At 45.5% G+C, this 26,920-nt stretch overlaps 2 protein-coding genes across 15 annotated transcripts in view; one reads left to right on the top strand and one right to left on the bottom strand.

The window, feature by feature from the left end:
* Nucleotides 1-252: 252 nt before the first annotated feature.
* Nucleotides 253-24,576, top strand: LETM2 (leucine zipper and EF-hand containing transmembrane protein 2). Of its 7 annotated transcripts, none has more exons than XM_084760323.1 (11): nucleotides 253-1,137; nucleotides 2,162-2,243; nucleotides 5,079-5,529; nucleotides 6,675-6,818; nucleotides 10,594-10,731; nucleotides 11,322-11,522; nucleotides 12,624-12,743; nucleotides 16,425-16,538; nucleotides 17,870-17,962; nucleotides 19,067-19,141; nucleotides 19,984-24,576. In XM_084760323.1, the coding sequence occupies exons 2-11, from the start codon at nucleotides 2,197-2,199 to the stop codon at nucleotides 20,044-20,046; spliced, it is 1,446 nt and encodes a 481-aa protein (XP_084616449.1). In that variant the 5' UTR covers nucleotides 253-1,137; nucleotides 2,162-2,196; the 3' UTR covers nucleotides 20,047-24,576. The 7 variants fall into 7 exon arrangements, with proteins under 7 accessions (XP_084616449.1, XP_084616452.1, XP_084616453.1 ...); XM_084760326.1 differs by having other exon boundaries at nucleotides 1,070-1,137; nucleotides 5,147-5,529; XM_084760327.1 differs by lacking the exon at nucleotides 253-1,137 and adding an exon at nucleotides 1,144-1,376 and having other exon boundaries at nucleotides 5,147-5,529.
* Nucleotides 24,441-26,920, bottom strand: part of FGFR1 (fibroblast growth factor receptor 1) — a 59,092-nt gene continuing 56,612 nt past the window's right edge. For all 8 annotated transcript variants that reach the window (XM_084760278.1, XM_084760280.1, XM_084760282.1 and 5 more), the window contains 5 exons: nucleotides 26,730-26,852; nucleotides 26,468-26,538; nucleotides 25,997-26,134; nucleotides 25,603-25,708; nucleotides 24,441-25,496 (listed from right to left, as the gene is read on the bottom strand). In XM_084760278.1, coding sequence (XP_084616404.1) covers nucleotides 25,320-25,496; nucleotides 25,603-25,708; nucleotides 25,997-26,134; nucleotides 26,468-26,538; nucleotides 26,730-26,852 — 615 coding nt within the window. In that variant the 3' untranslated portion in view covers nucleotides 24,441-25,319. The remainder of the gene's footprint in view (nucleotides 25,497-25,602; nucleotides 25,709-25,996; nucleotides 26,135-26,467; nucleotides 26,539-26,729; nucleotides 26,853-26,920) is intronic.

The raw sequence follows: 26,920 nt of genomic DNA, 5'->3' as shown, positions 1-26,920 counted from the left end.
GAGAGAGAGCGAGAGAGCGAGAGAGAGCGAGAGAGAGCGAGAGAGAGCGAGAGAGAGCGAGAGAGAGAGAGAGAGAGAGAGAGAGAGAGAGAGAGAGAGAGAGAGAGAAAGGTTGAAGAAAGCTTGAGCCAGGCATAGTGGCTTAAATCCAAGCGGTCTAGAGGCCCAGGCAAATGCATCTCTGTGAATTCAAGGCGAGCCTGGTCTACTACATGAGTTCTAGGCCAGGCAGGCCTACATACTGAAACCCTGTCTCAAAAAACAAAAAAACAAAAACAAAAATAAACAAACAGCCAAAGCTGGTCGTAGTGGTACACACTTGTAATCATAGCACTGGGAAGGCAGGCAGAATCTTAAAAAATCAATCAAGCAATAGAAATTGAATTAAAAGCCGGATAAATAAATGGGGCCAAGAATGCTTTCAGAACTTACTTTCCAAAGATGGCTTTGTTGCCCACCCGAGGAGCTGAAGTCTCCTCAATCCTGCAATGCCTATCTTATTCAACAGCTACTGTAGACTATATTTTAAATGATGAGATTTCTACACAAACTAATGATAAGTGATATTTAAAACCAATTTCTTTAGTGAAATTTAAATCCCGTATGAAGATTTCAGCAGCATTCCAGCCTTCGGTCCTGCATAAGAGAGATGTCCGCCTTCTCATTGCTGCTTTTCTTCCACAAGGACCACGCAACCTCCTCCGCCAACCTCTAGACAGTTTCAGAGATAGAAGGGAGAGGAGCAGAAACATCAAAGCGATGTCCTTAGTGACTCCAAGATGGGTTGCCAGGGAGACTATCAAGACATTACTCTGGTAGAGCCTTCATTCAAAGGGTTCGAGCTGGCCACAGACTTCAGAATGTGGGCCGACTGGGGAAAAACACAGCTTCGGTTATATAGTACAGCCGCTTCCTAAACTAACTCCAATCCAGAAGTCACTTCACCGGCCCCTGCAGGGACCTTGCTGCTGTCTGCGAGGCTACCGTGAAGGACACGAGCCCTTCCCAGAATTTGAAAGCTCATTGGATGGTAGCATCGTCACTCAGAGTGATGTCACAGGGCGAGGCGCAGGAGGTGGAACCAGGGAGTCTGAGCTTCCGGCCCCTCTAACTTGGGGGCGGGGAGGAATTGGGAAGGTAGGGTTTGGGGTTCCAGATACCCCGTAGCCGGCGCGCGCTGCCTCTGACATCCCCCTCTCACCCCCCCTCACCTGACCCCTAAACTTTGGCGTCCTGCCGACATTCGTCCCTACGGTGTACCTAACCCTACTCCAGCAATCCCCGACCCACAACAGTCCTCCCCACATCCCTCCGAGGCGGCCGGCGGAGAGCCCAGGGCGCCTTTTGCACCGGTGCAGCGAGCGTGGGGTGCAAAGGTAACCCCGCAGCGCAGGGCGTAGGGCTCCCCGAAACGGCGGGGCGACTGCCTGGGAGTGGCCCGGAGCCCAAGGCTGGGAAGCCTCCGCAGCAGGCCCGGCCCCCTCCGGCGAGCGCCGTCAGCTGTGGGGCTGGTTTCCAAGGTGCTGAGCCCGGTTCGCGGTGTTAGCTTTACGGTTGAAGTTTCCATGGGATGGGGGAAGAGTTGTGGGGGGAACCTCCCTTCGGCGATTGCGAGATAGCAGGCTTGTTGCCAGTAGCTAAAAAGCGGCTCTGGGTGGAGAACGGTTTTAGATGAAGGGTTCTGGAGATAACACTAGGATGGGATCCGTTTCCATCTGCGTTTGAGCCATTTGTAGGTACCATTGTGTCTTTGTTGTTCACACATGAAATTAGTGAATACTTTTGAACATTTAAGTTGGTGGGAACTAAATACAGGATGTTTACTTTCTACTTGTATTTTCTGGTTACAATTAAAGATGTCTTTCTCCTTTTAACGGTCGCAGTAGATACTAGACACTATTGACCAGAAATAAAAAAGCCTTTGGAGGCCATATCGTCTTCACGACCATCTTCTTAGAACCCATTTTTGTGTGTTGGGATCGCAAAAGTACCATTTTCATATCCAGAGCCAAGAAAATACTGTTAGCTGTTGGAAAGGAACTTGAAGGCAATTTTACACCTTGAATATGCACTATTTTTGCCTTTGCATTAGTTAACACCTAAATCTGGTATTTAATTGATGCCTTTTAAAAATACTGAGTTGTTTACTTCTTTTGCCTAGGTCTCTGTGTTGGTTAGTTGAAACAAAAAATAAATATGGCCTTCTACAGTTACAATTCATTCTTAGCTACTTTCTGGACAAGGTAAGGCTTGGAATTTCCCACAAATATGTATATGAACTCATGCATCTTTATGGAAAATATGTGTTGTAAAAGGATTGGCTCCCTGCCAGATGTAGTGACACATGCTTTTAGTCCTGGCACTCAGGAGGCAGAGGCAGGCTGATCTTTGTGAGTTCAAGGCCAGCTAGGGCTATATACCGAGCCCTGTCTCAAAAAGAGAAACAGAAAAAAGGAAACAACAAAACAAAAGGATTGGCTTAGTACACAAAACCTTGGTGAGTTTTAAATACATTCTTAGGAAGAACCTATTTAAATTTACACTGCTTTAGAATGCAAGCTGAGTAATTTTGTAGATGGGTGATGGAAAATAGATGTTTGAGAGTGGCATTTCTGTTATTGATGATGGTACATGAGGACCTCAGGTGTAAAAAGGAGAAAAATGGCTCATGAACAAGCTCAGCCCAGGACATGTTCCTGTCTGAGGTCTCTTGTATGTATTCAGAAGAATATTCCTCAAATCTCACCACTTGCTGCATTCATTGTGTATTTTCCCTTTTGGCCATTTAAAGAATATATATACTGATATGTTTCCAAAATTGGATTACACAGAGAAACCCTGTCTTGAAAAACAAAACAAAAATTGGATTAAAGAATGGGAAAAAGCCAAGAACAAAAACCAACCAACTCCTTGTCAGTAGCTTTCTTTTTCTTTCTTTCTTTTGGGGGAGGAGGGGAAAGAGGGCTGTTGTTTTGAGACAGGGTCTCTCTCACTTTGTAACTGTGTCTTAGAACTAACTATATAGACCAGGGTGGTCTCAAATTCACAGAGATCCACCTGCTTCTGCCTCCTGAGTTCTGGGTTAAAGGTGTGCACCACTATGACTCGCTGCCTGCCTGCTGCTGTCTTTACTTGAATGTGTTCTATTTTTAAGGTCTTATGTTCTGGTTTTAACTACAGTATTAGAATATAAAAACCAGTGGTTGGTACACAGAAAACCGTGTCTCGAAAAACCAAAAAGCAAACAAAAAGCAAACAAAAAGACAAAACAAAAAACTCCACTGGTTGGGGTGCTTAATTCCAATTTTTATTCGTAAATGCTTTTGAGGAATTTTAGGGGGATTGTGCTTCATCACTTTGAGAGAGTCCATAGACACATGGACAGAGCAATATTATGTAATTATGGACTATGAAGTTGTTTCATTAAAACATTCTTTGTTGCCAAGCATGGTGGCGCTCGCCTTTAGTCCCAGCACATGGGAGGCAGAGGCAGGTGGCTCTCTATGAGTTCCTGGACTACAGAGTGAGTTCCCAAGACAGCCAGAGCTATACAGAGAAACCCTGCCTTGAAAAGCCAAAAAACAAAACAAAACAAAAAAACCCACAAAAAACAGGGCTGGAGAGATGGCTCAGACGTTAAGAGCACTGTTAGCTCTTCCAAAGGTCCTGAGTTCAATTCCCAGCAACTACATGGTGGCTCACAACCATCTATAATGTGATCTGATGCCCTCTTCTGTCGTGCAGGTGTACATACAGGGAGAGCGCTGTATACATAATAAATAAATCTTAAAAAACGAAAAACGTTTGTTATCAATAGACTAGCCCAACAGCACAAGTCAGATCTTTCACCTGTTTTATGAACCTAGCTAGAGACAATACTATTAAACATCATCTCTGGCAGAAAAAAAGTTTTCAAATAGATATTTTTTGTCTAATGTGGTGTTTAAATTTTTTTGTCACTTAATTATGGAAAAGGGCATGCCCCTGGCCCCCTTTTGGAGATCACAAGATACCTTGTAGGAGTCAGCACTCTCCATCCTTCCTCCATCTGGGTCCTAAGGATTTAGCCAGGGTTTGAAGGCAGGTGCCTTTACACACCTGAACTAGCTCGCTGGTCCCTAGATGTTGAAATTACGTTTCAGAACTTGTAATTTACTATAGCAAATTACTCTTCAGAATTGGCTTACTAGTATTTTTCATAAGAATGTGTTCAATGATTGAGCACAATTCAGCTGCTTAAGAAGTTAAAATTTAGGGGCTGGAGAGACAGCCCAGTGGTTAAAAGCACTGGCTGCTCTTCCAGAGGACCCAGGTTCAATTCCCAGCACCAAAATGGCAGCTCACAACTGTAACTCCTCTTCCAGGGGATCTGACTCCCTCACAAATACAGGCAAAACACCAATGTACATAACATAAAAAATGAATTTTTTAAGTTAAATTTTTAGCTGGGCACAGAGGCTCATGCCTTTAATCCCAGCACTAGGGAGGCAGAGGCAGAAGCAGGCAGATCTCTGAATTCCAGGCCAACATGGTCTACAGAAGGAGTTCCAGAACAGCCAGTGCCACACAGAGAAACCCTGTCTCGATGTCTGATTGGTTGGTTGATTGGTTGGTTGGTTGGTTGGTTGGTTTTTCAAGACAGGGATTCTCTGTGTACCCTTGGCTGTCCTGGAACTCACTCTGTAGATCTGGCTGGCTTCGAACTCACAGAGATTTGCTTACCTCTGCCTCCTGAGTCCTGGGATTAAAAGTATGCTCAACGTCAGTTAAAAAAAAAAAAAAGAATAAAGTTGTATTTCTGGCTGGGGAGGGAGTAGGGGCAGGGTGGAGCGGGGGGGGGGGGGGGGGCTTGTAGCATAATGATAGAGAACATTCTTAGGCTGTGTAAGGTCCTTGGTTGATGCCCAGCCACACACACACACACACACACACACACACACACACACACACTTGCATTTCATCCATTAATAAACATTAGTTGCTTACAGGCATATTGTTTTAACTAGATAAAATATCTTTTTGTTGTTGTAGTTTGTAATAATACATCCCACTGAAAGAATGTTATCCTTTCTTTCCAGATTGCCTAACCATTTTGTCTATCCTTCCTGCTCTCATTCCCCATCACTTGCATTTCTCCACTTGCCAGATTCTCACTTACGTACAACCTATATGAAAAACTATGGAAGCAGGAAGTACTCCTATCCCAGTCTGCCAAGCAACAAGGTCCATCCCTTACGGACTAGACTAACACAAAAACTGCACACATCGACTTGCTGGCTATACAATGTCCCTGGTAAACCTCAGCTGGAGCAAATCCCAGGAAAGCCGAAGGTGACAAGCCCTCAGCCTACCAAAGAAGCTAAGACAGAGGTTACAGAAGAAAAGCAGTCTTTGAGACAAAAAATCATGGATGAACTTAAATACTATTACAATGGATTCTATTTACTTTGGATTGACACGAAAGTTGCTGCCAGAATAGTTTGGAGGCTGCTGCATGGACAGGTGCTAACCAGACGAGAGAGGCGAAGGGTAGGCAAGAATCATACTGGAAATGGGAAATGATAACGAACTAAAACTTCATCTTAAAAATTCTTAGCTGGGGGCTGGAGAGATGGCCCCGAGGTTAAGAGCACTGGGTGTTCTGCCGAAGGTCCTGAGTTTAATTCCCAGCAACCACATGATGGCTCCCAACCATCTATAATGAGATCTGGTGCCCTCTTCTGGCCTGCAGGTGTACTCGCAGGCAGAGCACTGTATAAGTAATAAATCAAATCAAAACAAAACAAAAATTCTTAGCTGGGGCTGGAGAACTGGCTCAGTGGTTAAGAGCACATCCTGTTTTTGCAGAGGACCTGAGTTCAATTCCCAGCACCCACATCTGGCAGCTCACAACTGCCTGAGAGCCCAGCTTCAGGAAGCTTCTATCTTTCTCACCTTCTTGGGCATATTCACAGACACACATCACAGAAATAAATAATAAAAAAATATTTTTAACCCTTAAGTAACTTTCTTAGCATTTCTGGGTTGATGCAGGGCCCTCCCCACCCTCCTAAAGTAGAAATTATAAATACTGATCAAAAACCAAAGCTTCATACAAAGTTGAGGATGGGACCCAGGGCCCTGAGCATCTAAGCAAGGACTCTACCTGGGCCGTGGTGGCACACACTAATGCCAGCACACAAGAGGATCTCTGAATTCAAGGCCAGAGTGAGGTCCAGGATAGTCAGGGCTACATGGAGAAACACTGTCTCAAGCCCCCATTTGTATATTTAATATGTTAAATATATGTGTACATTTTAAAAACTGTACAATAGAACATACTGTTAACCATAGGTACCTGGGAACACTGAGGCAGGAGGATCAGTTAGCCCAGGATTTTAAGAGAAGTCTGGACAACATAGTAAGTAGCCCTCATCTCAAAAAGGAAAATTTAACTAATATTACATTATTAAAATGTGGGCCCTTAAGAGATGCATTAATATGTATCAATTGTCATAGGTTCCTTTGAGGATAGCCAGCCCATAGATACTACTTCAGAGCTACGTTGAAGAGAAAACTCTGCCTTTTCAGCCATGGAAAACCTTCGTTTTTACACACTTTGTTTCGGTGGTGCTTGTCTGGATCAGTCCGGGCATGTCCTGCATATAATATTGCTTGTGTGTTTGTCTCTTCAGCTGTTGAGGACTTGTGCTGATGTCTTCCGCTTGGTTCCATTTATGGTGTTCATAATTGTACCTTTTATGGAATTCTTGATACCAGTGTTCCTGAAGCTCTTCCCAGACATGTTGCCATCAACTTTTGAAAGTGAATCCAAAAAGGTATACAGGATTTTAAAACTCTTCTTTAAAAAATTAACAGACTTTGGCTTTAGAGCAGTTTTGTAGGTTTCCCCTGCTAGCAACAACTTGCGCCAGTGTGGTACATGTTACAACTGAGTAACTATGTCAATACATTATACACTATTAATGGAAGCACACACTTAACTGTGGGGTTCCCTCTGGGGTGTGCAGTTCTGTCACCTCTGTAGGACCGTCCTGTCTACCGTCACAGAGTCACATGGAGTAGGCCTCACTGTTCTGAAACTGACAGGCCCTCTACCTGTTTGTATCCACTGTGTTTCTCTTCAGTCTGGCAACTGTAGATGTTTTACTTTGTAGTTTTGCCTTTTCCAGAATACCATGTAATCGGAATCACACACTTTTCAGGCTGGATTCTTCCTTGAGGGACTGGAGAGATGGCCCAGTGGTTAAGAGAATTTACTGCTCTTGGCAGAGGAACCTCTTTCAGTTCCTTTACGTGGCCGCTCACTACCACTTATAACTCCACTCTCAGGGGATCCCCAGCACATAAAACAATAAATGCTGAAGTTCTTCTGTGAAAAGGCAGAGCTTTAATAATTATTTATGTATATGTAAGTGTTTGGTTTTTTTGTTTTGTTTTGTTTTGAGACAGGGTTTCTCTGTTTAGCCCTGGCTGTCCTGGACTCACTTTGTAGACCAGGCTGGCCTTGAACTCACAGCAATCTGCCTGCCTCTGCCTCCCGAGTGCTGGGATTAAAGGCATGCGCCACCACCGCCCAGCCTCTACAGTTATTTTAACTGCTAAAAAGAAAGAAAAAGAAGGAGTGAAGGAAAGAAGAAAAAAAGGAGCTCTGAGTTCAAGGTCAACCTGGTCTACATACTGAATTCCAAAAAAAATAATAAAGAGCTGAAGAGATGGCTCAGAGTTTAAGAGCTTGCACAGAACCCAGTTTCAATTTCCAGCACTCACGTGGCAGCTCAACCATGTGTAACTACAGCTCCAAGATACCCATTGCTTTCTGGTCCCTGTGAACAGACACACATGCAGGCAAACGTCTCGTACATGTAAAGTAAAAATCTTTTTAAAAGGTTTATTTGAAATAAAAATAAACACGTAGCCGGGTGTGGTGGTGTATGTCTTTAATCCTAGCACTCCAGAGGCAGAGGCAGACAGATCGCTGTGAGTTTGAGGCCAGCCTGGTCTACAAAGCAAATCCAGGATAGCCAAGGCTAACACAGAGAAACCCTGTCTTGGAAAACAAATAAACAAACAAACCAACATCTACCGTTACTTTGGTTAGTGAGCACTAGGTGTGATTTATTCAGCCAAACAGACTTTCAGTTCCATGAGGATTATTAGGGAAGGCGCCTTGGTGACCACAAAGGGCTTGGGCTACAGAAGCAGCTCACCTGCCCTCCATCCTCTGTGTCCCTACTAGACAATGCCATAAAAGTGGAACCAAAGCCCTCCAAGGGACAATGAAGTCTCTCAGGGAGACTGGACCATGTTGTCTAAAACACAAGAAAGAGAAGGTTTCATGAAGGAAATTTGGAACGGAGGCTCAGTGAGTGGAGAAACGTTACCACAGTCTGTAAGTCTAGCAGAAGGCTGCTCAAAGGTTCAACAGACAAAGAGAGATGAAGGGGTGTCAGGTTGGAAAGCCCCTTCCACTTAAAGGAATTTGAACTTTACCTTCAGTGACAGTGAATAATAGAAACTAAAACTTAAAGCAGTACTGGGTGGCATGATTAGATCTATATTTTAGGAAAAGAATTTTGCTGGCAGAGGACTGAAGGGGAGAGAGCCAAGAGAAGGAAGTAAGCAGAGCCTAAATCATGAAGTTGGCAGCGAGAATAAGGGATTGAAGAAGTTCCTTTTGTCTTTTGTCTTTTATCTTTTGTTTGAGTCAGGGTCTCTCTATATAGCCCTGGCTTGGCTTGGAACTCAGAGATCTGCCCTGCCTCTGCCTCCTGAGTGCTGGGGTTAAAAGTGTATACCACCACATCTAGCTTTTTTTTTTCTTTTAGTCATATTAGGAATAGAATTGAAGGCCTCCTGCATGCTTGGTAAGCACTCTGCCAGTGAGCTATCACCCTAGGCCTACATTTGAGATGAAAGTGGAAAATCAAATTATAATCTTTAACTGCCTGGAGATGGTTTAATTCATTTAAACTCTCGCCAGATGCTCTCTGTAAGCTGCTAGAATTACAGGCCTTAATTTGCCTACATTTAAAATAGTCAGGATCAGGCCAGGCGTGGTGGCACACGCCTTTAATCCCAGCACTCAGGAGGCAGAGGCAGGCGGATCGCTGTGAGTTCGAGGCCAGCCTGGTCTACAAAGGGAGTCCAGGACAGCCAAGGCTACACAGAGAGACCCTGTCTCAAAAACACCAAAAATAAATAAATAAATAAAAATAAAATAAAATAGTCAGGATCCAGAAAGAACTGACAGCATTCCAATGAAAATGTTCTTGAATCCAGGAAGAAGAGGGACTGGGGGCTTAATTATTCCTGCTTAATTGAACTTAACTGTCCAGTTAAGATGGAGACTTAACTGTATCTGCTTCTCTCTACCTTGTACCCAGCCTTTTGACCATGATTATTCCAAAATTCTACCACTGTATTTCTGACAGTGAATGAGAATTAGCAACTACTGGTCAACAGTGTCTTAAGAATGTATATTAAGAGCCGGGCGTGGTGGCGCACGCCTTTAATCCCAGCACTCGGGAGGCAGAGGCAGGCGGATCGCTGTGAGTTTGAGGCCAGCCTGGTCTACAAAGCAAGTCCAGGATAGCCAAGGCTACACAGAGAAACCCTGTCTCGAAAAACCAAAAAAAAAAAAAAAAAAAAAAAAAAAAAGAATGTATATTAAGGCCGGGTGTGGTAGTGCACGCCTTTAATCCCAGCACTCGGGAGGCAGAGGCAAGTGGATCTCTGTGAGTTTGAGACCAACCTGGTCTACAAAGTGAGTCCAGGACAGCCAAGGCTACACAAAGAAACCCTGTCTTTTTTTGGGGGGGAGGATGTACATTAAATCAGAGTGGTGGTACACATCTTTAATTTCAACACTCAGGAGGCAGGGGCAGGTGGATCTTTAGTTTGAGGCCATCCTGGAGTATATAAGTTCTAGAACAACCAGGGATCTATAGAGAAAACCCTGTCTCAAAACAAAGAATGTGTATTTAATTATTTCCTATATAGTGATTTTTCAAATCTATTATTGTGCATAAAACACACTTTTATAATTATATATTCTCTTTTTATAAAAAGATTATTTATTATGTATATAATATTCTGTCTGTGTATAGACACACTAGTAGAGGGCATCAGATCACATTATAGATGGTTGTGAGCCACCATGTGGTTGCTGGGAATTGAACTCAGGGCCTCTGGAAGAATAATCACTGCTCTTAACCTCTGAGCCATCTCTCCAGCTCCATAATTATATCTTTTCTATTTGAGCTGTAAGCCTGACCAACATAGAGTTAGTTCCTGAGTATTGTCTGTAGAGCAAAATCTAGGACTGTGTACCAGAGATTGGCTTAATAGCAGCCTAGGTGAGGTTGGGAGGTTTGTCATCATGGTATTGATGAGGAGTAGATGCAAGACTAAGGAGATAAGTTCAAGAGGCGCTCCTTTCCAATGCTCTGCTTCTTATGAACACTTAATCAGACCTGTCTGCTAATGGTGTTACTGCAATATGTGTTAGGGGAATGTACAACAGCAAGGTGGAGGTATTTTCCTTATTAGTGGCCTGCTGCTATGATTAATATTTTTTCTTCTTTTATTAAGGAAGAAAAGCAGAAAAAGACGATGGCTGCCAAATTGGAACTAGCAAAATTCCTACAAGAAACAATAAAAGAAATGGTGAAGAGAAACCGAGCCAAGTTGGGAGACGCATCAACAGAGCTTTCTTCCTATGTAAAACAGGTGTCAAGGCTCATCCTAGGCTAGCGAGTTCTGGGCTGGAGTTTTATCATGAACCATCCAGATTGTTCAGAATATTTGAAATGCCACATATCTAAATTATAAATATACAACATTTAAACATTTAGAATAGTTTTTTTTTTAAGCTACCCTTAAGTAATCACCTTGAAAAGAAAGATGAGGGGGTTGAAGATATGCTCAGAGGTTAAGAGCACTGTCTGCTCTTCCAGAGGTCCTGAGTTCAATTCCCAGCACCCACATGGTGGCTCACAACCATCTACATTGGGATCTGATGCCCTCTTCTGGCAGGCAGGTGTACATGCAAGTAGAGCACTCATACATACATAATACATACATTAAAAAAAGAAAAGAAAGATAAGTACCAACTGAAATACTCCTGATTTTTCTAGTGACTAGGTCTGATTCTAGAAAGTTGTTTTGTGGGGAGGGGAATGGTTATTGGACTTGGCATTGATCCCAGTATGAATACAAGGCACACATAAAGTCTCTGACTTGACGTCTCTTTCAAATAGTCTGTTAGGTTTATGTGAAGGAAGAAACACATTTTAATCAGCTTCTGTCCCACTGCATAGGTCCAAACAGGCCACAGGCCCAGCACTAAGGAGATAGTTGGCTTTTCCAAACTCTTTGAGGACCAGTTAGCCCTAGAACACTTAGATCGACCCCAGCTGGTGGCCCTGTGCAAGCTGTTGGAACTGCAGACCTTCGGAACAAACAACTTACTCCGCTTTCAGCTCCTGATGACACTGAAGTCTATAAAAGCAGATGACGAGGTAAGAACCTAACCACAGCAACGGGATCCAGGAGGCATCCGAGGGCTCCTCGGTGAAGCGCATGATTTTCTGTCTGTCATAGAGTCATTCTTGCAAAATGAATGGCTTAAAAAACCATTGGGACAACTTCAGCTTTCACTACTCATTTCAGAATTTGCTTGTCATATCAGGATCTATTTTCTTGAGAAGGCCATTGTAAACAGCCAGTAATCTGGATGTATTAGCTGGGACTAATCAAAGTAGTTAGGACCTGCTGGGAAGGAAATATTGGCTCAGTGGATTCTTGGCAGCACACCCCTCCCCCATCTCTTGAATACACACACACACACACCTGTGTTTTCCTACAGAGGAACTGGTGCCAAAGTAAATATTCTGCTGGGTGATTGCTCTGGTAAAAAGAAGGTGGCGAAGCACAGTGCTAGGAGGAAACCCAAGGTCTAGCCATCTTGGGTGCAGAAGGCATCATTTGGGCTACTACTACTAATTATGTTCCTTTAAAACATGGAGAGACTGGTTCCTGAGTCTAAACCAGCTGCTGTAGTATTCTGTTGTGGGAAGCATGTTTCCTCAAACAGGGAAGACATGAGCACATCAGTCCTACTTAGATTTTGGGTGTTGCTTTCAGAACTTTGGTATGAACAGTACTGATCTCAGGAGAGCTATAGTTTTGTGTCACACCATGCAGAAATTGTTACTTATTGGGAGTCCTATGGACCAGAGAACTCAGGCCATTCGGGGTGAGGGAAACAGCATTGAGACATGTGATAAATTATATTGAGAAGCTTTTCATTACATAGTTTTTTTCTAACAAAATCCTAAAAATTAAAAAGGAAAAGTAGATGTTACAACCAGACAAAAATCCAAACCAGGACAGGAAATGTCTCACTGATAAAATGCTGGGGGGCAGTTATATATCTGTCTTTTATTGTTGTCCTGTAGCAGTGACCTTGCATCTCAGTTGCCGGTTTGCAGCCATCAGTGCAGGGGACAGGGGGCCAAAGCATCAGCTAGATCAGGGGTTCTATCGATTTTTCTGGAATGTGGGGATTAAGTAAAATTGAAATCCAAAAGATTTAACACAGTTCCTTACACTTGTTGCAGATAATTGCCAAAGAAGGGGTGAAGGCTTTGAGTGTGTCAGAACTCCAGTCTGCGTGCCGGGCCCGAGGGATGAGGTCACTAGGCCTCACCGAGGAACAACTGTGTCAGCAGCTCACAGAGGCAAGCAGCACTCCAGCCCTCCTCGCTGAGACTCTCTCCCTGCAGCTCACAAAGCTCATGTGGTGCTTTCTCCTCTGCAAGACGTGTTAGTCAGCTTCCTGCTGCTGTGACAAAATGTACCTGAAGAAGGGGAGCTGGCGTACATGCTCTCAGCTGATGGCTGCTTGGCCCCAGTGCTGTGGTCCTGTGCCAGCACTGTCTACCGTGCACAGCAGAGAAGTCTTGTTCATTTTATGGTGGCCAGGAAGCAAAGGACAAGCACACCTTTAATCCCAGCACTCGGCAGGCAGAGGAGGCAGAGCTGTGAGTTTGAGGCCAGCCTGGTCTGCACAGTGAGTGCCAGGCCAGCTTGGACTACAAATTGAGACCCTGGTTTGGTTTTTTGTTTTGTTTTGTTTGTTTTTTGTTTGTTTGTTTGTTTGTTTTTTGTTTTTTCTTAGAAAGGCAAAGAAAAAGGAGACAAAGTCCTAAAATTCCCTTCAGTGGTCTGACTTCTTCCTACTAGGCCTCACCTCCTAAAAGTTCCACAGTTCCCATTAGCACAACGGGCTCTGAATATGCCTTCAACACATGGATCTTGGGGGAACTTTAAGGTCCAAATATCCAAGCCACCATAAATAATTTGCCTTTATTTCGGGAAGCAGTTAAACATAGCTTGAAGAGGTTCATCTGTTTTCCCCTTGGGCAGGGACAGGGAACCACAGTTTTCTATAGTGCTATTACAAATGACCATGATTATAAATGATCACAGTGGCAGCCATAGTGGCTCACAGTCCCAGAGGTCACAAGTGCAGGCTGTATTCCTTTCTGGAGTCTCTGACGGGAATAATCCACTCCCAAGTGCCTTCAGTTTGTTGGCTGAGCAGAGTTCCCTGCAGCTGTAGGAAGGAAGAAGTTCCTGTTTCCCCACTGGCTGCCGGCCCACCTGCTCTCTCTCCAAGAGCCACCTACATTAGTCACTGCTTGCCTGCTTCTGCCATGTGCAAAGTCGGCCATGTGCCAGACCCGACTCACGCTTCCAATCTTGAACTTCCGGTTTGGGACCTCCAGGTCGTATGATTAGGTGAAGCCCAGCTTGGTCTTATGTCGGGGTTGACTGACTTGGGATCTCAATGCCATCTGTAAAATCCCTTCCTAAAAGCATCTGTGTCAGTGCTCTCAACCTTCCTCATGCTCTTCATGTTGTGCAGACCCCCAATCATAGAATTAGCCTCACTGCTACTTCAGAACTGTAATTTTGCTACTGTTATAAGTTGTACTACAAATATCTGTTTTCTGATGGTCTTAGGTGACCCTTGTGAAAGGGTCATTCAACCCCTAAAGGGGTCATTACCCACAGTTGATAACCACTGACCTAGACTGTAGCCGAGAGGCGTGCCTATATGGTAGATCTTAGGACCCACTTGGGATTTCTTACACCAAAGTAAGGTTTTTAGCAGCAATTCTCACACAAAGGGCTAGCACTGTTGTCTCTGTGTAGAGACCATACCTAGTCTAGGAGCCCACCCTGGCCACTTTTCCTCTTGTGTTCTAAATCAGCACACAGAGCTGGCTTTGGTAGTAGGTGCCGGCAGCCCCAATCAGAGAGCACGCTTGTACCCTAACAGTAGCAGCACATTTAAAAACCATGGAAGAGCTCCTGTTAGCGTCTCGTTGTATCAACGTAAAAACTACAATATCATGTAAAGCTTATCTGGGGACAGGAGCCAGGGTTGTCACTTGGAAACCATGTCAGAAAGCCATTCTCCTCTTACACATTTCACTAGTTATAAGGAAAATGTACATTTATAGAGGGTAATTCCAGTGGTTAGGAGGCTGAGGCAGAAGGATTGCCATGAGTGGAGACCAGTTTGGTCTGTATAGTAAGTTTTAGGACAGCATGGACTTCAGAGTGAGAACTTGCCTCAAAAAAAAAAAAAGATATTTTTTACTTTACTCATAAGATAAGTGAAAACAAAGACATGCCACATTTGTATATTAGCAAAGTTCAGACTTTGCATAGACATTGCTAGTTAAAAAATAAAAGCTCTGCCAGGTATGGTGGCACATGCCTGTAATTCCGGCACTCAAGAGGCAGAGGTAGGCAGATCTCTGTGAGTTCGAGGCCCACCTGGTCTACAAAGTGAGTCCTGGACAGCCAACACTACACAGAGAAACCTTGACTTGTAAAGAGAGAGAGAGAGAGAGAGAGAGAGAAAAGAAAGCTCCATGGAGACAAACCACATCATCTTTCAAAATATAAAGACACATACACTGCCTAGCTTGGTAGCTGATATCTGTCATCCTAGCAGTCAGGAAGCTGAGCTAGGAGCTTCACCAAGAATTCAAGGCCCAGCTGGGTCATAGAGGAGGTCAGACCCTGTCCTGAATAACAACAGAAAACATGGAGCCCAGAAGCATATGACGGTCACCTGGAGTTAGAGACAGCTGTGAGCTGCCTGGGATGGGTGCTGGAATTGAGCCCAGGTGCTCTGCAAGAAGAGTACACACTCCTAACCTGTGAGCCACCTCTGCTGCACCCATCTTCTAGCTTGTTGTATTCTGGTCTGTTTGTTTAGGGACAGATCTCACTATGTGGGTCCAGCTGTCCTTGAGCTCAGATATCTAACCAGCCTCACCTTCCTGAGTGTTGGGTTTAAAGGTGTTTACTACTGTGCTTACCCTAGCAGCACCGTTTTTAATGATTCGAATTATTCCAAAGATCATTAACAGGATTATTAGGTAAAATATGGTGTTTTTATACAATGGAAACATACCCAGCTATTTAAAGGGGTAGTACTACCTCAATTTCAGGGTATTTCAATGAGGATAAAAGCACTTGTCTCAAAAGCCTGACACTCAGACTTATGCATCACACATGTGCACACACACACACACACACACACACACACACACACACACACACTACAAAACAGTATGTGTCACTCATTGTGTATTGGTTTTACAAAACAATTGTGACATAGTGGCACATGCCTGCAGTCCCAGCACTTAGGAGTCTTGGGACAAGAAGACTGCAAGTGAGAGGCCTTGACTGCATAGCAAAAATAAAATAAACAACAAACAAACAAAACATGTGGCTAGTTTGATGCTTTACAACTTATACAATTTCAGTCTAATGTTGACTTCTTTGGTTAATAAGGCTGTTTATTATTTTGAGACTTGATCTCACCATGGAGCCCAGGCTGGCCTTGAGTTCAACATCCTGACCCAGCCTCGCACGTCTAGCTTACAGACATGCACTTGGCTTCTGCTTTATCCTTTCACACCGTCTACTTTTTGCTAAGAGAAGACACTTAGCTATCCATAATTGGATGGAGAGTTTAAGTGACCAGTGGGAGTGGTTGCTAGGTACTTGCCCTGGGCTAGAAGCCAAGAGACTGGTAGGCTTTTTTTTCTGTCTGTTTTGTTTTTTTGTTTGTTTGATTTTTTTTTTCTTGAGACAGGGTTTCTCTGTGTAGCCTTGTCTGTCCTGGACTCACAGAGATCTTCCTGCCTCTGCCTCCTGAGTGCTGGGATTAAAGGCGTGAGCCGCAAAGCCCTGCTTGGTGTTTTCATCAGTGCCCCACAGGTGGTCAGTGGGCTTTGAGACCAGCTGCAAGGGAAGGCAGCAATAGATGACCACAAGTGCCCTCTGGCTACAGCAGCCTGTGACTCCATGTTTTGTCACTTTCCATCCTCTAGTGGCTGGACCTCCACTTGAAGGAAAATGTCCCTCCTTCTCTTTTGCTCCTGTCACGGACCTTCTACCTGATAGATGTGAAGCCCAAGCCTATTGAACTGCCACCTAGTATAGAGGTAAGTGAATCGATGCAGAGCCTGGATCCCCATCACTACAGGCCTCGCCACCAAGGTCTCCCAGTCAGAGCAGAGGACTTCGGGAACTTAAGGCTAAGTGGCTTTAACATCTAGTATTCCTCAGTAGTGACCCTTGTAGTCCTCCTTTTAAGCTAATGATTCCTTTTCTTCCCTATTTCATTTGTTCAGATTTCTATAAATTCTAAAGCAAATAAGGGCTAACTTAGAATGTTAACTTTTCTTTCCCTTCATTCAACTCATTGTTTGTTTTGGTTTACCTGTAGGTTTTTCGTTTGTTTGGTTTTTCAAGATAGAGTTTCTCTGTGTCTAGAACTCTCTCTGTAGACCAATCAGGCTGGACTTGGACTCAGAGATCTGCCTGCCTCTGCCTCCTGAGTGATTAAGTGTGCATGCCACCACTGCCCGGCTTGTGTTTATTTATTAAAGATTTATTATATATTTATTATGTATACAGTGCTCTGTCTGCATGTACACCTGAAGGCGATAAGAAGGCATCTGATCACATTGTAGATGGTTGTTAGCCACCATGTGGTTGCTGGGAATTGAACTCAGAACCTCTGGGCCATCTCTCCAGCCCCAGGACTTTGGGTTTTGTTTGTTTTGGTTTGTATGTCACTTTGAAGCCCTGATTAGCCCTGAGCTCACTATGTAGACCAGGTTGGTCTTGACACAGAGATCCTCTGACTAAATGCTCTTAAGTGCTGGGATTGAAGGCATGGGCCACTGTGCCTGGGTTTTTTTGTTTGCTTACTTGTTTTTGTTTTTGTTTTAAGGCAGGGTCTCACTATATAGCCCTAACTGGCCTAGAACTAAATATTTTAAATCCTAGAATCTAAATAGTATGCAACTTTTGTATGTAGGGTACTCAGAATTCAAATACCAACTTGCTATTGCAGGAGCATATTCCATGTAACCCAAGGAAGTCTACAAGACATGGTGGCACATGTCTTTAATCTCAGCACCACAGAGGCAGGGGGATCTCAAGGAGTTCAAAACCAGCCTGGTTTATATAGCAAGTTCCAGGCCAACCTTCACAGCATCTCAAAACAAGAACACAGAGAAAGATGTAATCAGGCACACACCTTTAATCCCAGCAGGGGTGAGTTCTAGGCCAGGCAGATCTACACACACAGACACACACAGAGATGGGGGGGCGGGGAACGACAGAGAGAGAGAGAGAGAGGAGAGAGACAGAGAGAGAGAGAGACAGACAGACAGTCAGTCAGAGGAAGACAGGTTGCTTAAAGGCACACATTTTCTTACAAGAACTTCTGAGCAGGACAGTTTATACTTTCATAATGTTTCCCCAGGCTCCAAAGACCAAACTTGTCATGGTGTCATCTACTCCCCCTGAGTCACCGGAGAATGTCTCAGACCCTGCACCTCAACTAAAGGGAACTAAGGTTAGTTACTTTCTTCCTACTTGATTAAGCTGAAAAAAAAAAGTTTTTCTTTTAAAAAAATTTTTTTTAAGGATTTATTTTATTATGTATACAATTTTCTGCCAGCATGTGTGCCTACCCACCAGAAGAGGGCATCAGATCACATTAGAGATGGTTGTGAGCCACCATGTGATTGCTGGGAATTGAACTTAGGACCTTTAGAAGAGCAGTTAGTGCTCTTAACCTCTAAGCCATCTCTCCAGCCCAAAATAAATGTTTTTCAATATTGACTTTTTTTTCCTCAAAACAAGAGCTGATTGTGTAGGTCAGGCTAGACGCGGGTTCTGAATCCCCTGCCTCAGCCTCCCAAGTGCTAAGGTGACAGGCACACACACCCAGCCAATTCTCTACGTTCCTTTTTTTCTTTTTCTTTGTTTTGTTTTGTTTGTTTATTTATTTATTTTTGGTTCTTTGAGACAACATGTCTCTGTGTATCCCTGGCTGTAGACCAGGCTGGCCTCAAACTCACAGAGATCTGCCTGCCTCTGCCTCCCTGAGTGCTGGGATTAAGAGTGTGCGCCACTACCACCTGGCTAGTTCTTGTATTTCTTTTTCTTTTCTCTTTTTGTTTTTGTTTTTGGAGACAGGGTTTCTCTGTGTAGTCTTGGCTGTCCTGGACTCACTTTGTAGACCAGGCTGGCCTCGAACTCACAGCGATCCACCTCCCTCTGCCTCCTGAGTGCTGGGATTAAAGGCGTGCTCCACCACACCCAGCTTAGTTCTTGTATTTCTAATCCTCCCAATGAAACAGAATTTGCTGTATTCAATGCAGTACTACTTGGTAATAAAGAACATCTATTACTATTCTAAAAATGTTCAATCTACAGGGATGGACATGTAGCTCATTGGTTAAGGGCTTGTTGAAAATGTGAAACCACAGCCTCCATCCCCAGCACTGCCAAAAATAATGTTTTAAATCAACATTTTAATTACATGTAATTCTTAGGTTTTATTTTTTAAACCCTACATAGTATAAAGTAGTTGTTGCAAGTTCCTGGTGTTCATGGTAGATCCTAGTATGTGTTGGTTTAAGTCACTAATCTCTCTCAGTTCTAATATTTTAAGGATGAAGAATTTATACAACTGTCCTCGGGACCATCATCACACATAACACCGCCATCAGATCTCTCCAAAGAAGCAGTAAGTAATCTACAGAAACACCGCTCTCTCTCCCCAGTTATCTGTAAGGGCCCTGAGACACCAGAATCACAGGCACCACAAAACACTGCGCAGTTCTTCCTGTCATCCAAAACAGGAAGTTGCAGGCTGGACTCTAGTCATCTCGTAACTGCTATCTCTTTACCTCATTTATCCAAAAGTAGAGGAAAACACAGACACACACCCCTAGTCATAATGGTGCAACAGACCCACGCATATGAAGTCTATAAGCTAATTACAGTATAGGCAGATCCTTTTTTTTTTAAAGTGCTAAATGCAAATAGTTTCCACATGTTAGGTAGTTTACACAGGCTTCTGATGTCAGGAAATACTAGCAGGAAAGCAATTAAAGTTTTAGAAAAATACATGTAAATAAGGAATGTCTGTGCCCACTTCTCCCATTTGGGTGAAGTAGTTTGCTTGCATGGCACAAGCAAGCAGTAGGAAGGTCAGCCAGTGGAGGAGGCTGGCTGGGGGAGAGAACTGTGTGTGACAGGCGGCTGCGAGCCTGTGGCTGGGGAGGCATTCAGAAACCAAGCCCAAGCCTCGTGCTTGTGTGTCTTCACCTTTCTTACCAAAGCAATTGACACACATCTGATTTCTTGGCCACACTAATTGCTTTTCTTTGTGGAGGGTTGAGGGGTGGAAGGTATTCATTCTGTGTAGTTCAGGCTTTCCTGGATCTCAGGCCAGCCTGGGGGCAGGGATTACAGTCCTGCGGGGATCACAGGCATGGGCCATTAGCCCCGCTGAGAAGGTAAAAGGGGATGCCTGAAGACTTTCAGCTGCTTGTGACCAAAGCCTAAAGTCCTGCCTTCTCTTAGGTCCTCCAGGCCAAGTCCCAGAAGACCTCACAGAACAGCAAGGCTAATTCAAAAGGAGCCTAAGGAGCCCGTGAGGCTGGAGCTCACTCTCTCCAGTCACTGCCCCACAGCAGTGGCGTCCATGACGGAATTCTAGCTGAGCATGTCTGGCTTGAGATAAAGGATCAGCCATTAAGTCGTTGGAGGCCTCATGACCATTCCAGAGATGCGAGCAGTGACACCAAGTTCAGGCCATTTAGAGAAGCTTAATTGCAGTGTATCTGTACTGTCTAATTGCGTCATCTTACTAAATGTTTCGTAAAGCCACCCCCACCACGTTGTCTTTGAATGGCTTCCTGTGTGCTTTTTGGGAGGTGGGCAGCACTGGGGACCGAGCTCAGGGCCCCGTGGTTCCTAGACAGGAACTGTATCCCTCATCCTTTAACTTTTTCTGATTTTCAAGGTCCAAATTGCCCAGGCTAGCTTTGAATTTTTTGCACCCTCCCTCCTACCACAATCTCCTAAATTCTACAGAATCCAGCACCCTCTTCTGAACCTCGTGGGTACAGTCATGCATGTGGTACACATACATACATGCACGTGAAACACTCATACACATAAAAATGCATCTTAAAAAAAAAAAAAGGCTAGGCAGAGATGGTGGTGGCACACACTTTTAATTCCAGCACTCCGCAAGCAGAGGCTGGTGGATCTCTGTGCGTTCAAGTCCAGTCTGGTCTACAGAGTGAGTTCCAGGACAGCCAGGGTTGCATAGAGAGACCCTGTCTTGAAAAAAACCAACCTCCCCCGCCCCCTAAAAAAGAAAAATCCTGTGCCCACAGAGGCTACGGGAATCTGGGGTGAGATCGCTATGCTAGCACGTAATTAAGGCCTACCCATTCGTGCCGGGTGTGTTTTCTGGTCAGTCTGTCACAGTCATAGAGGCTGGGAGCAGGGCCTGACACCATCCTTTTGCTACGTGTAAGTCCTGGCTGTTCCAGAACTTGCTCTGTAGGCCAGGCTGGTCTTAAACTCACAGAGTGCTGGGGTTAAAGGTATGTGCCACCACCGCCCAGCCAGCACAGTCCTTAGTCCTCACGCTTAGTCTCATACGCTAGCAACTGAACCACACACCCCCAGCCCAGAACATGAACCTCAAAAGGCTCCCGTCGTAAAGGTCAGGTCCCACCTGGTACAGCCATTGAGCTGACTCCTGCAGGCTGAGGAATCCCTGTGTTCACACATCATCCCATGATGCTGCCAGGGTTTAGCCAGGCGTCTCACAATAAAGCTTCCTCCTTTCACCGGTGGGTTTTGTTTAAACTTAGCGCATTACAGGTGTGGAATGTGGGAAAGGGATTAGCTGGTTAACTAGCTTAGTCCTGGTTCGGCCGCGCTGCCTTACCTTACAGATTCTTTCTGGCCTTCTCAATGAGCAAAACCGAAGTAGTTACATCAAGGAGCCTGGCCACTGGGGGCTCTGGCTGTGCTCTTCTTTCTTCCTTCTCTGCTTTACTCTTTGGTTTTGGAGACAGGGTCTCATCGTGCAATCTTGGTTGACCTAGAGCTCACTATGTAGACCAGGCTGGCCTTTAATTTACAGAGATCCACCAACTTCTGCCTCCTGAGATTTGGGATTAAAGGCATGTGTCACCAAGTGCCGACCTCTTGGTTTTTTTGAGACAAGGTTTCTCTGTGTGGCTCTGGCTATCCTGAAGCTCACTCTGTAGACCAAGCTGGCCAAAATCTCATATAAGATTCACCTGCCTCTTCCTCTGCCTCCCAAGGGCTGGGGTTAGAGGCGTGTACCACAACACCTGGCATTTGTGTGTGTGTGTGTGTGTGTGTGTGTGTGTTGTGTGTTCTAAGACAAAGTTTCATTTAGCCCAGACTATCCTTGAATTTATGAAGTAGCCTTACCTGGTTTTGGTAACTTCTAGGCTGGTAACACACTTGATACATCCTTCTATCCATTTTACAGATAGTGTCAATATTTCTGTTTTTAACATTTGGGGCACCTGGTCCTACCACCAGGCTGAAGCCTCACTGGTAGGGCTCTGGCTAATGATTAGTCGCCACAGTTCCAGATTCCAAGGATGGAAATGCTCCCCCATAGATGAGTTCAATGCAAAGAAGCACCAGCTCCAGCCCAGAACTATGGCATCGTGGTCATTACTGCACCAACCACTCTTGTACACTAGAACATGCATGTATGTATTTGTGAAGCAATGAAGATGATTCTGAATGCTCAGGGTGCGTCAAGAGGGAATGCAGAGTCCTTCATAACTTCGGTGTTCTTGTTCGTTTGATTTTCTTTTAGACAGAGTCGCACTGCTCATCTTTGTCAGGCCCTGACCTCACAATGTAGACCAGGCTGGCCTTGAACTCAGCTCCGCCTGCCTCTGCCTCCCAAGTACTGGGATTAAAAGTGTGTGCCAGCAGGGCCCAGCCAACTTCAGGGTTCTTGTTGGTCCTCTTCCTTCTTAAGTTTCTACTGGCTAAGGGGATGGGCAGCCATGTCCTGTTGCTTGAAAGCCCTCTCTTTCTCCCTCACTGCTCTCTACTCCCCTGCAGAGGTAGGTGCTTTGGCTCCACCAGCTGCCAGTGATCTCACTGGGCACAATTTTAGGCTCTCCCTGACACGCACCTGTCGTGACATTAGACACAACTCACATCGTCAACAGAGTTCTGCTATAAGAGTTGTTGGCATTTGTAACAGTACGTCTCTACACTTGTGCCATGTCTAATTTAGTACACGCTATATTGGTCATGTCCAGAGTTTCAGATTGCTACACCCAGGTAGCCTGTTACTGCAGGTGGGCCTGCTACTCCAGAGCAAACTGGCATATTACCTAATACTGGGGGTGGGGGAGGATTTTAGCTTGCTGGCTCCACCCAGTGGCAGCTGATAAACAGAGTTCATTACCATTAAGGTAGATTTCTTACTTCATCTATGTTCAATCTTACTTACCTGAAATCAATATATTACATTACAGAGTCAAGGGACTGATGCCCTCTAGCCTCTGGCAATTAGGAAAGATGGAAAGGCAGTATCGACTGATGCCTCAGCCAGAGTTTAACCCTCGGGACACCAGACGGATGCAGTAGCTCCAGCAGCGCATCTTTATTATACAAGCTGGTGCCTCTTCCCACGAGACTCAATCTCGTCATCTAAGTAAAACAGCCATTTCATTTTCCTTCAGGTCAACTTCACTATCTTTTATTTGATAGCCATCCCTGTCTCTGGGGATGTCTGTGGGCAATGTGAATAGCAACAGCAAGGATTTCAATGCCTTACAGTTCCTAGCACTTTTCCTTGAGTCGTACAGAGAGCCCTTTATAGATTTTCCCATCCCTTCACACAACACTGAGGCAGGCAGAGCTGTGGCAGGAATTACAGTCACTGTTTTAACTAGGAAAGACATTATGATATGGCAGTCTCCAAGCAAATGAGTTTGAGCTAAAATTCATTTCCTGGCCCTCTTTGCCAAATTGCACACTTTCTTTTCTTTCTTTCTTTCTTTCTTTGTTTCTTTCTTTCTTTTTAAAGACAGTGTTTCTCTGTGTGGCCTTGGCTGTCCCGGACTCACTTTGTAGACCGGGCTAGCCTCGAACTCACAGCGATCCATCTGCCTCTGCCTCCCAAGTGCTGGGATTAAAGGCGTGCGGCCACCAAGCCTGGCAAATTACACTTTCTTTCAGCATACGAACCACTTGTAACATCTTGACAGTTACATGTGCACTGAGAGAAACAATGGTGAGAACTCTTTGATGGTGACCCCAAAAACCCACAGCCACCACAGCTGCCCAGCTCGGAATGCATGTAAAGAAGCCACCCCAACCCCTACAGGACCAAAGCTCATTGACCTGTTGTTCTGTATTCTGCAGTGACCCAGCCAAAAGCGCTAAGGACAGGGCGGCCAGGGTACCACTAACAACCAGCAGGTGGCAGAAGTAAGTTTCCAAGCAGACCCAAACCAAAGAGATTGTTTTTCCTTTCCTGAGGGATGGGTGGGGTTTGTAAAGGGAAAAACTGCAGGGGAAGCCAAGATCAGGGACAGATCCTACCTGGCTAACTGGGACACAGGAAGGGGAGGATACCATATGGGAGAGGAAAATGAACAGTAGGTTGGGAAAGACAAGACACCTGGCTATAGAACTAGCTCTGGGTGACAGATTTTCTCTCTCAGATGCACAGGCTCACCTACACGGGGTCTGGGGTTGCAGTTTCGAGGCTTCTGTATGCTCTATCCTGTCTCTGGTTGCTCTCATTCCCTCACCCTCTCCTCTGAGGAGACAATCAAACCTGTGGTCTTGGCCCTGCGCCTTTTCCAAAGCATCAGAGATAGAAGGGTTGTCTGGGGTTCTTGACGCCCAGACCAGGGGGAAGAGGCCACTGGGAAATAAAGCATGAAGTGCCAACATCTCCCTCCTCCGCAGTGGATACCTGCTCCCTTTTCACACGCCCAGGATAAAAATGAAGCAGCAGCAATTTTTTTTTATTGAGGGACCTAAACTGAAAATAGGTTTAAAACATAATTTAAAAAAATAAAACAGCAAAAGTAGCAAAAAATATATGACCTTTTAAAAAACATTTTTCTTTTTTTTTGTTTTTTGTTTTTTAATATATAGCAACTGATGCCTCCTAGCCACCAGGGGCATCTCACCCAATGGGTAAATCTCTAGTAACGACCCTTTTAAAAAGACATGTAAATATATACTCAGATTTATACACTTTGTGTTCTCTTCATTGCTATGTACAGAGCCCCAGGTCCAGGGCTCAGCCCAAGGGGACATCACTGCTCCCAATCTCTGCCTCCCTGTCTTCTGGTACCAGGTATTTGGTCAGCAAAGCAAATTAATATTGGAATTAAGAAGCCACTGGTACCATTCATCTGGTGCAGAAGGTTGCCGTCAGTGAAGGCCTTGACAGAAATCTCCTTGCTTCAGTAGCCCCCAAGACCCCTGCCAGCAGAACACAGGGGCTAATGGGTCAACAAGAACACTCAGTAAGCTCTTGCTTGCACACCTGTTCCACTTGTTTCCACACGTCCCCTCCCCCCAGGCCTTGAAGCTGTGCCAGGTAGCAGGGTGGGTCTTGGTCCAACACCCAGGAAGGAGGAAGTGGCTACCATCAAGTACCTGCCTCTTGGCTCCTCTCTCACACAGCAGGCTAAGGAGAGGAAGAGGGTCTCGGGGTGACGGTGTAGGGTAGGCCACACAGGAAGGGCCTCAGATATGCACTGGCTCTTGCCAGCAGCAAAGGAGAAAAAGAAAGGCAGTGTGTCCAGCAGGGAATTGAGGATGAGGGACACAGGAGATGATGGAATTGGGGGAAGGCTGGGGAGGGGTGGCAGTCAGCGTCTTTTGAGTCCACCATTGGCAAGCTGGGTCGGGTGTCGGGGCAGACAGGGTTCCTCAGGTAACGGCTCGTGAGAGAAGACAGAGTCCTCCCCTGAAGAGCAGGTAGAGCTCCGAGTGTCAGGGAAGCTGGGGGAGTACTGGTCCAGCGGCATCGACAGGTCCAGGTACTCCTGTGACAGGAGAGGAGAGGTAAGTGGCACACAAACCTTCCTATCACAGTGTCCCCTTAGGTGCCTACATGATGTTGGCCCAAGTTCCAACCCAGGGCAGCCATACCTGGTTGGAGGTCAAGGCCACAATCCGATCCAGGTCTTCTACCAGCTGCTTGAAAGTAGGCCGCTGAGAGGGCACTGCATGCCAACAGTCCCGCATCATCATGTACCTAGAGCAGGATGGGGAGGGCAAACGGGGAGGGCAATGGCAGAGTGAGCCCGAGGGCTTGGGGAATGGACAGCCGGAGAGGCTACTTCCTCCAAGCACAGAGCTTTTACCCTCTGCCCACTATGCCCCTGCTTCCTTCTAAGCCGGGCTCAGGACCTCAGGAACCTCCCATGAGCCACTACATAGGGAACCCTGTTTGCCCAAACATCCAACCCAGCTTGCAAATGGCGGACTCAAACAGCGTTGACTACCAACCCTCTCCCTCCCCTTCTCCCCGCTTCGTGCTTACAGCTCATTGGTGCAGTTACTGGGCTTGTCCATTCGGTGGCCCTCCTTCAGCAGCTTGAAGAGTTCCTCCACAGGCACACCAGGGTACGGAGAGCCGCCCAAAGTGAAGATTTCCCACAAGAGCACCCCAAAAGACCACCTATGGGAGAGCACACTGCCACGGTGACTTGCAGCACAGGGCTAGGCTGCCCTAGGGATTCTTTCCCAAGTCCTCTTGAGAAGTCAGTGTAGGAAGTGCCCATCTTTAACTTCTGCCCCAACACAGTCCTTAAGTTCAGAGGGCAGGGCACAGGCGACAAGGGGGTAGCAAGAGGCGATGCAGAGAAGGCGGGAACACGCTGCTCATGGGACAATGCATTTCCCTCCCATCCACTCTTAATGACCACATGGGATTTTCATCAGTCTCCAGGTACAGGACTGTTAGAATTCTTAACCCCAGTGTATCCCATGTAATTGCGTGTTTCAAACTCACACATCACTCTGGTGGGTGTAGATCCGGTCGAACAATGCCTCGGGCGCCATCCATTTCACAGGCAGCCGGCCCTGCAAGCAGCATTGTATGTATGTTGGGGGAATTGACACGGAGGACTCACGGGGTGAGTTAAAGATGATGGTTCCGGGCAGTGAGGGTGGGACCCAGGGCATGGAACATGCCATGCGAGTGTAGCCAAGACATCAGAGTGGACAAACGTCTAGTGGCACGGGGCCCAGGCCATGCCAAGCGAGAAACTTACATTGGTGGTTTTTTTATAATAGTCGATATGGTGAATGTCTCGAGCTAGGCCAAAGTCTGCGATCTTCATTACATTGTCTTCTGTCACCAGGACATTCCTGGCAGCCAGGTCCCGGTGTATGCACTGCAGAGAGGGAAGAAGAGGCAGAGATGACAACCCTGAACTGCCACTCAGCCATCTAGTCTCCTCTA

Source organism: Acomys minous, assembly GCF_964271855.1.
Source record: "Acomys minous genome assembly, chromosome: 15".
NCBI classification, from domain to species: Eukaryota; Metazoa; Chordata; class Mammalia; order Rodentia; family Muridae; genus Acomys; species Acomys minous.
This window is presented reverse-complemented; position numbering and strand designations above follow the sequence as displayed.

Excerpts from the sequence above, each read along its gene's own strand:
- LETM2 (XM_084760323.1), top strand. The coding sequence starts at position 2,197 with ATGGCCTTCTACAGTTACAATTCATTCTTAGCTACTTTCTGGACAAG. Across the intron at positions 10,732-11,321 it reads TTTCTTCCTATGTAAAACAG|GTCCAAACAGGCCACAGGCC; the intron begins GTGTCAAGGCTC and ends CCCACTGCATAG. Across the intron at positions 16,539-17,869 it reads AACTGCCACCTAGTATAGAG|GCTCCAAAGACCAAACTTGT; the intron begins GTAAGTGAATCG and ends ATGTTTCCCCAG.